Genomic DNA, 8177 nt, shown 5'->3' with positions numbered 1-8177 from the left:
AAATGAAGGGCTTGATTTTCCGCCCCTAAGGGGGGAGAGCGCGGAGGCGATCGGCGGCCGCCCCATCCCTTGGGGGAAAACAATCCCGGCAGCGGGGAACTCCCCAGAGAAGGGATTTCCCTCCCAGTCCCTCCGGCAAATTAACTTTTTTTTTTCGCTTTTCCCTCTTTTTTTTTTTTCCCTTTTTTTCTCCTTTTTTTTTTTTCTTCTCTCCCCCCCCTTTTTTTTTTCTTCTCCCCCCCCCTCCTTTTTTTTTTTTCTTATTGCGACCCTCTCCCCTCCCGCTTTGCCAAGCTCTGCGAGTCGCACATCGGTACCTGCACAAGACAGGGAGGGGAGAGGGTCGGGCCAAGGGGGATGGGGAGGAGGGGAAAGCCGCCCCCACCGCCCCCGGCCCGCGGCGGTCCCGAGTGAGACCCTTCTCACGGCTGCAGCACACGCGAGGCGGTATCGGGGGCTGCTGGTTTCTCCGGGGGGGGGGGGGCCTTGCGTAATGAGAACAATATTAACAGTCCTTAAAATGAAAAAAAAAAAAAAAAAAAAAGGAGCTCAAGGAAAAAAAAAGGCACTCCTATCCCCAAATCTCCGTGGGAGTGGGGGTTCCGCTCAGCAGCCCCGCGGAGAAACGCGGAGCAAAGCGGCAGGGGAGGCCGTAGAGTCCTGGGACCCCCACTCCACCCCACCCCAAACCGCCCTCCTCCGCCTCCTGGTCCTTTCCCACGGCAGGTAGAACTTGGCCGTGGCGAGCATCCCCTTAGGTTTGTGGGATAGGTTGTGGGGGTTTTCTGTGTGTTGCTGTTTGGTTGCTGGTTTGGTTTTTTTTTTAATATATTTTTTTGGGTGGGGGGGAAGTGTGTGTTGGTGTTTATGAGAAGCTTTATGACTCCTGATAAGCTCATCTTTGAGGACGACACAGAACTGTGTTCCTTGAGGAATTGGGGTGGTGACGTCTTTTCTGATACCCGATTATTACGTGACTGGGGGAAAAAAAAAAAAAAAGCATTTGATTCATGAATAAAAATCCGGACACCACCGCGGGGGCAACAAACAATATTGCCCGTCCTCTGAGGTGACAAGCAGGCGAATGTTTACGAAGAGGGGTCTGGCTGAAGCGGGGTGTTTGCAAAGATTTTCTCGCTAGCTGCGTATCAGACGGAAGGCTGCGGAAGGCTGGTCAAGTTTGGAGCCGCCGAGCAGGAAGAGAAGAAGAGGAGGAGGTTGAAGGCGCTCAGTGAGGGGAGAGAGAGCCGGGGAAGCCGACGCCGCCCGCAGCGCGCCCGCGGCTCCCCGCCGCCGCTCCCCCCGGCCGCGCCCGCTCGCTTCCCCCTGCCCCTGTGCTCCGGCGACACCTCGCTCCGTCCCTCCTTCGCCCTTCCTTTGCAGGCTCCGCTCCAGATCTGCGCTGCTACCTGCAAACTTTTTTTCCTTTTTTTTTTTTTTTTAATAATTAAAAATTTCCTCTCTTTTTCGAGTGGATTCCCCTAAAACCAGCAAACGACTAACTGCTGCTTTTTGTGTCTTCTTCATCCCGCGGGTCTTTCGCCCACCGGAGAGGCTATGTCACGAGGGTTTTAACTCCTTTCGGCCGCAACTTGAGAGACAGATCGATTTCCCCCCTCCCAATTTTGGGTGGTTTTTTTTTTTTTCCTTCTTCATCTTCTTCTTCATTTTTTTTAAGACCTGCCCTTTTAGTTCCGCAGCCAAACGCTCTTAGTGCCGGGTGTTTAGAGTTTAATGGTAAGGACACGCAGCGGCTCGCCGGGGCCTTCCCGCAGCGGTCCCGGGGCGGGCGGACGGCCACCGACGGGGCGGGCGGCGGCGGGCACCGCTCCGCGCTTCTACGCGCCGGCATCCGGCTGCCCAGCGCGCTTGCCCCCAGGGACCGCGCTCCCTCCCTCCCCCGCAGGGGCTTGGTGGGTCGTAGGGTGGATTTTTTTTTTCGTTTTTCTCCTTTTTTTTTTTTTTTTTTTTTTTGACAGTGGTTTTCCTTTCCCTCCCGCACAGAGTGGCGATGTGTAGCAAAGCGATCCTAGCACTCCTGGTCTATGGCATAATAATGCACTGCAGCGTCTACTGTTCACCTGCCGCCGGATTTCAGTACCCGGCGTTCAGGTAAGTCCGACCCCCTCCCGGGGGCTCCGCCGGGACACCTTCAGCCCCCTCCGCTGCCTCTTCTTTGCTAAGGGCAGGGGAATCTTACCTGGAAGGGGTGTCACCAAACGAAACCCCTCCACTTCGGCTGTGAGAGCAGCCGCCGGGAGGGTCAGACAGGGAGGGAGAGTCATCCCTCGGCTTGTCCCCGGGATCCCGGCGCCGTTAACCCGTCGTCCCCGGGGAGGGCGGGGGGGGGGGGTGGGTGTGAATCTGCTCTGCCGCATCCCGGTGGGAGCGGGCCGAGGTCCCGGCCGGCCGCATCTCGACGGGGCCCAAGCAGCTCCCCCCGCTGCTCCCTGCCCTGCCCGGGCACCGGCCGTTTTCAGTTGCCTGCAGCTCGCCCCGGGGTGAAGGGCGAGCATCGCCTGTCCGGACCGGGGGTGGGAGAGCGGGGCATGGGGACGGGTGCGCGCCGTGGGCTGCAAGCATGTGAGAGCTGTCACGGCTTCGGTAGCAGCCCTGGAGCTGGAGAGGGGGGGATTCGGTCTCTTCCTCTGTTTACCCGTCGGCATACGACCCTCTCCCCCCCGCCTCCCCCCCGCCTCGAGGCGGAGAGCGGCTGGCGCAAGGTTGTTTGGTTGTCGGCGTCTGTTCGGAGCTGTCTGACAGCTGATGCCCGCACCGTCCCTGTCCACGCGGCCTCCGGGGCCGTTTCGGCCCCCGCTGTGTTTTGGGGCAGGAGCGAGGGGACCCCCAGAGGGAGTGGGCACAAGGGAATTTCCCGCGCTGGGCCGTGGCCGGGGGCGCAGGGTGCCCGGTCCGGGACGGTCCCAGCCGTCTTGGGAGAACGGTGTTTCTTGGCTCGGAATTTTGGGCTCGGTGCTGTTGTCCTGCCCCCCACCTCCACCTTCCCCTGGCGCTTGGCTCTGTTCCAGGGGTGCCCTGCGGGGGTCACCGCCTGCGGCTCGGCCGTTTGCGGGATGGGGAGGGGATGGGGCAAGGCTGTCCGAGGAGAGCGTTCTTTTTGGGGCGTCCGCACGAAGAGGGACCCGTCGGGGCTGGCTCCGAGGAGCACCCCCACCCCGGGCGGAGGGGGCTGCGGGGCCATTAACCGGCAGCAAGCCGGCTCCCTTCATTCAAGCGCCTGAATTAGCAGGAGTGAAACACTTTAGTGGCATCTATTATTAATACCTCCGCTACAGCTCGCGGACAAAAATAGCTGCCTGTAGCGTACACTGACCTACATCGTACTGCAGAGGGGGAGGCAGAGCGCGAGGCGGGGGCTGGGGGGGTACGACGACGTCGACAGGGACGAACCCCAAACTGGAGAGATCTCAAAGGGCAGAGGCACCATTCAACGAAAAACAACAACAAGCGAAGCGCCCCCCATCCCCACCCCCCATCCCCCGCCCCCTGCCCGGCGGGGAGGAGCGGGGCGCGGCCCCTGCGGGCTGCCGCTCCCCGCCCCGAGGATTGTGTGTGTGTGGGGGGTGTTGCTTGGCTCTCGCCCAGCCCCTGGCATACACGGCCACGCGTGTGCGTGCGAGTGTGCGCGCGGCAGCCTTGCGCTGTCTGTGCGTGCGTGGGCTCCGCTCGGGAAGCACCGGCCGCGGCTGTGGCAGAGAGGGGCTGTTCTGGGGGGAGGGGGGGAGATGGGGGAGATGTTTAGGGCTTTTCTCGAGGCGCATCTGACGGCGGGTGCGTTCCCCCCACCGCAGAAGCGGCGGAGGGCGGGGACGGGGAGCGGGCGGAGGGGGCTGCCGGACCGGCTCCACCGGGGAGCGGGTGGGGAGGGGCACCGAGGCGGGCGGCAGGGAGTGGAGGAGGGCGGCTGACCCGTTCCCCTTGCTGCTCTCCGTTGGCAGGCTGGAGGATGAGGTGTACGACGAGGACGGGAACACCCTGCGGGACTTGGCCTACGACCACCAGCAGCCCCTCGGTGTGGCGAGCCCGTCCTCCGTGATGGGGGAGGTGTTCACCCTCTACTACCCGCCGGAAAAGAGGTGACCGCCGCGCGCGGGGCGTCGGGCGGGAATTTCGAGCAGAACGGGTCTGGCCGAGCTGATGGGGGGTGGGGGGGTGAGGGGGGAGCATAATAATACTACCCAGCAGCAAGAATTAAAAAAAAAAAAAAAAAAAAAAGAAATTCCGAATCCAAGCTGCGCGGGTCTCGGTGTCCAGTATGAAATCGAAGGAGAAACGGCAAAGCCGCCTTCCCTCCGGCACCGCGGGGTGAGGGGAGTGGGAGCCCCCACCCGGGGAGGGCTTGGCAGTGCCCCAGCGCGGGCACCAGGGAGGGCTGCGGCTGGGGGAGCGGGGTCCCGGGGGTGAGGCGGGGAGGAGATGGGATGGATGCCCGCCGCCCTGCCACCGCTCAGCCGCCGGCTCTCCCCTCCGCCCAGGCACGCCGATGGGATCTTCAACAAAGCCTACAGGAAACTCCTGGGCCAGTTATCCGCCAGGAAATACCTGCACTCCCTGATGGCCAAGCGGGTCGGGTAAGGCTCTCTGCTCGCTCTATTCACCGCGGAAAAGACGAGGCCTCTAGAGAGATCTCGGGCTGTAATGTCCTTCGGCTGATTTAAAATTAAGAAGTTGGGCAGTCGCCCCTTTCCTCGTCTGCTGGGGGGCAGCAGTCTGTGGGAAGCGATGAGCGAGGGCTCGGCTGAAGCGGGGTTGGGGAGGGGACGACAACGGGGCTGAAGCGCTGCGCAGCCCGGGCCACCGGGCGGGGCTGCCCGTCCCCACGCCGCCGTCGGGTAGAGGATGACAGGTTCATAAAGCCCCGGGGAGAGCCGCTTTCCCTGCCGCCATGAATAATTCATGTCGGGGTGGAGTGGAGATATATATATATATATATATATATATATAAAAGCGTTGCGGCGTGGCCTTTGTCTCCCCGCGCATCTTCCGCGCAACGTGTTGCGCGGGGCGGCGGGGAGGAGGAAGGGGTGGTGGGCGCGGAGGGGCGCGGCAAGGGGAGGAGCGGCCGCGGCTGACGGAGCTGTGCCCTCTGCTTCTTGGTGCTGGCAGCGGCGGCGGCGGCGGCCCCGGAGAGGAGGCGGAACCGCTGAGCAAGCGGCACATAGACGGCATCTTCACCGACAGCTACAGCCGCTACCGGAAACAAATGGCTGTCAAGAAATACTTAGCAGCCGTCCTGGGGAAAAGGTATAAACAAAGAGTTAAAAACAAAGGACGCCGAGTAGCGTACTTGTAGCGATGAGTAACCAGCCACTCCCGTGTATACAAAGTCTTGAGAGAGAGAGAGAGAGAGAGAGAGAGAAAGAGAGAGAGAGAGAGAGAGAGGGGAAAAAACCCAACAACAACAACAAAAAAATCAAAACAAAAACAAAAGTCATTTCCAAACTGACTGAACAATCACCGCTCCTGTGTTATCTAAACATGTATTTATGTATGAAGTAAAGCCATTAAATGAATATTTTGATAATAATATTGTTTTTCTTTTGTACAAAAGCACTAGAGAAACGCACAGATCTACTTTGTGGACCAATCGTTAAGTTATATATAATATATAAATATATATATATAAATACTACTACGAATACTAAAGATCAATTCTTCATATAAAGCCTGCACAAGAAAAAGAATTCGCCTGAGCTGTTTATGTTTTTGTATAAAATAAATAGAAAAAAAAAGACAATCATTGTTTTGAATATTACTCCTATTTTTGTAACGGAAATTAAAAGGATAGTATTTTTATCCGCGACAGGGTCGAAGACATTAATTTTCACCATTTGCTACTGTACATAGAGAAGGATGCCCTGCTCCCAGGGGATTATGAGGAAAATGATTTGGGAGAATTGGTGAAGCAGATTCTTCCCCCGGTGAGTCTTAAGGCAGGCTCCTTTGCCTCTAGCCTCTCTCCGAAGGGGCAACGTCCCCTTTCCTCTAGATTTCGATATTTTTTTTTTCCTCCTGCTTTCTTTGATTCCAAGTTGTATCTGTATTAGTGTCTCCTCAAACAATGAGCTTAGAGGATAATTCTCTTGTGAAAACAACAGCTCAATCCAAATTGTGCATCTCCGTTGCCTATTGGAGGGAGAAACAGTTAAAAAACCAAACCAAACCAAACCAAACCAAAAATTCAAAAGAAAATTTTAAAAAAGCGCCAAACCCCTAAATCCCGAACCAGCAGCAAGGATAGTCAGTATTAAGCCCCCTGCACTGCTCTTCTGGCTGGCTGGGCAGAGTTGCAGAACAAAAGCGAAAGCGGAGACAGGACCCGCTTGGGAAAAGCGGGGAAGCGAGCAAGGGCGGCCCCCCGGCGCGCCCTGGGACCGGAACCGGTACCGGTACCCGGTGCCGGTGCCGCAGAGGTCGAGGGAAGGAAGACGAGGTGATCCCAACTCCGATCCGCTACCCAACTGCCCCAGGCAGCTCGGTACTGGACCTGGATGCAAAGTACAGTGTGTTACTCTCCAGTGCTGTCCATGCTTCTCATCCTGTGTAACGAGCAGGGTTCTCGCCTGTGCATTTTTCGGTCGGAGTTGCTCTTTTCTTTGACTGTTTTCTTTTTTCTTGTAGACCCTCCCGCCTCTCATCCTCTCTTCCCATTTTTCTGAGCTCTGTTTAACCCACCCGAGTCACCCTTTTTGGGTTATGTTCTTTTGGGGAAAAAAAAAAAAGAAAAAAAAAAGATTGTGAACGCTCTCTCACTCCTTTGTTCTGTTTTATGCAAGCTCTTATTGTACAAGTTTAGGAACCCCTGTTGTAGCTACCACTAAAGAATTATGCACTACTACGAAAGTTTTTGTTCCTTGTTTATTGAGTTTGGAGGTAAAATGTATTTTTCTACATTCTGGCTTATTGCTTAGTAAAATTTATTTCATAAAACAAACTTTTTGTCATAAAAGAATGTGTAGTGTTCACCTGTGGTCCGGTTTCTAACGAGATAAACCATTTTCACCTCATCTCTCTATGTACGGACTCCTATCTTACCTTCCGCCCGGGGGGACCGTAAAGCGGCAGCGCAGCCGGCCGGGGGCCGGCCCCCTCCCTCCGCCCGGGCGGGGGTGGCGAAGGAGGACGCCTAGGTACCGGCATCCTTCCAGCTCACCGCACAAACACCTTAGAGGAGTCTTTCCAAAGACACCAAACGAGCCCCGCATTCAAGACGTCGGAAAGCGACCCCCTCCTAAAAAAAAAATTGGGAAAAGAAAAAAGGTGCCGGTAAAAAAAAAACCAAAAAACGAAACTCCTTCCCCGGCCGGGCACAGCTGCCGGGGAGATGAGGAGAGGAGCGGGCAGGAGCTGCCGGTGCTGCTCGTCCGGGCTGCCCGGGCTGCCCCGGCATCTCCCCGTCCTGCCCGGGCTGCCCCGGCATCTTCGCCGGTGCGGGCTCCCGGGGGCGGAGGGAGGCGGGGGGGCAGGAGGGGGGGTGATGGTGGGGGGAACGGGCCGTGGAGGGGTGTTGTGTGTGCAGTTTGCAGCTTTCGTGCCTTCTCTTCACCTTGTAAAATCGCCACGAGTTCACGGATGGCTATTCAGTGGCCCTACGATGCTGCAACACATCGGCTTGCGTTTTAGTCGTACTTCTGCTGTTTTTCGGCGGTGGGCAGAGTTTCCTGTGTTTGTGTCGGCTGTGGTGTAATGACATAGGGCTCTCTTGACGTTTTATTTATGACCTTATCAGTTAGAGTTCAAGTGGCTAGTCGCAAGCATTATGAAGTGATCACCTAGGTTATTATCCTTTGTATGGTTTTGTTTTTGTTTTCTTTTTTTTTTTTTTTTGTCTGGAAACGCCAACAGCCTTACTGAAATTTGAGCAGATTTGAGATACGGTCATAGTTTAGGTAGATGTTAGTCTTGGAGAACTTATTTTGTGTGCAAATGAATATAAAAAAGAACTTAAAGTATTATTACACACATGATATCTATAACTAGGACTTTGATAACTGTTATATAAAGTGTGTAAAATTTGTATTAATAAATTTTTGTAAACAATGCAATTTCGTCTAATGTTTGGGGGACAGAAATCTAGAACCTAACAGTCAAAGCTACATTTCATTTAACTTTTTTTTTTAATTAGTCCATTTTTAAGCAGCGTTGTTCTAACTTTT

The 8177-nt window shown here is 55.7% G+C and overlaps 1 protein-coding gene across 3 annotated transcripts; it reads left to right on the top strand.

The window, feature by feature from the left end:
* The first annotated feature begins 589 nt into the window (after positions 1–589).
* ADCYAP1 (adenylate cyclase activating polypeptide 1) lies at positions 590–7028 on the top strand. Of its 3 annotated transcripts, none has more exons than XM_086742234.1 (5): positions 590–758; positions 2005–2112; positions 3960–4097; positions 4497–4592; positions 5128–7028. In XM_086742234.1, exons 2-5 carry the CDS (start codon positions 2012–2014, stop codon positions 5312–5314), a joined length of 522 nt encoding a protein of 173 aa, XP_086598360.1. In that variant the 5' UTR covers positions 590–758; positions 2005–2011; the 3' UTR covers positions 5315–7028. The 3 variants fall into 3 exon arrangements, with proteins under 3 accessions (XP_086598360.1, XP_086598359.1, XP_086598358.1); XM_086742233.1 differs by lacking the exon at positions 590–758 and adding an exon at positions 938–1913; XM_086742232.1 differs by lacking the exon at positions 590–758 and adding an exon at positions 942–1737.
* Positions 7029–8177: the final 1149 nt, after the last annotated feature.

The sequence above is a fragment of the Chlamydotis macqueenii genome, chromosome 2 (genome assembly GCF_036417535.1).
Source record: "Chlamydotis macqueenii isolate bChlMac1 chromosome 2, bChlMac1.mat, whole genome shotgun sequence".
Taxonomy (NCBI): domain Eukaryota; kingdom Metazoa; phylum Chordata; class Aves; order Otidiformes; family Otididae; genus Chlamydotis; species Chlamydotis macqueenii.
The sequence above is the reverse complement of the archived record's forward strand: the minus strand, read 5'-3'. Positions and strand labels throughout refer to the sequence as shown.

What these genes read in the sequence shown, in the direction of transcription:
- ADCYAP1 (XM_086742234.1), top strand. Translation starts at nt 2,012, where the DNA reads ATGTGTAGCAAAGCGATCCTAGCACTCCTGGTCTATGGCATAATAATG. An exon ending in TACTACCCGCCGGAAAAGAG is followed by an intron (nt 4,098 to 4,496) that starts GTGACCGCCGCG and finishes CCCTCCGCCCAG; the next exon opens with GCACGCCGATGGGATCTTCA. An exon ending in CTGATGGCCAAGCGGGTCGG is followed by an intron (nt 4,593 to 5,127) that starts GTAAGGCTCTCT and finishes TGGTGCTGGCAG; the next exon opens with CGGCGGCGGCGGCGGCCCCG.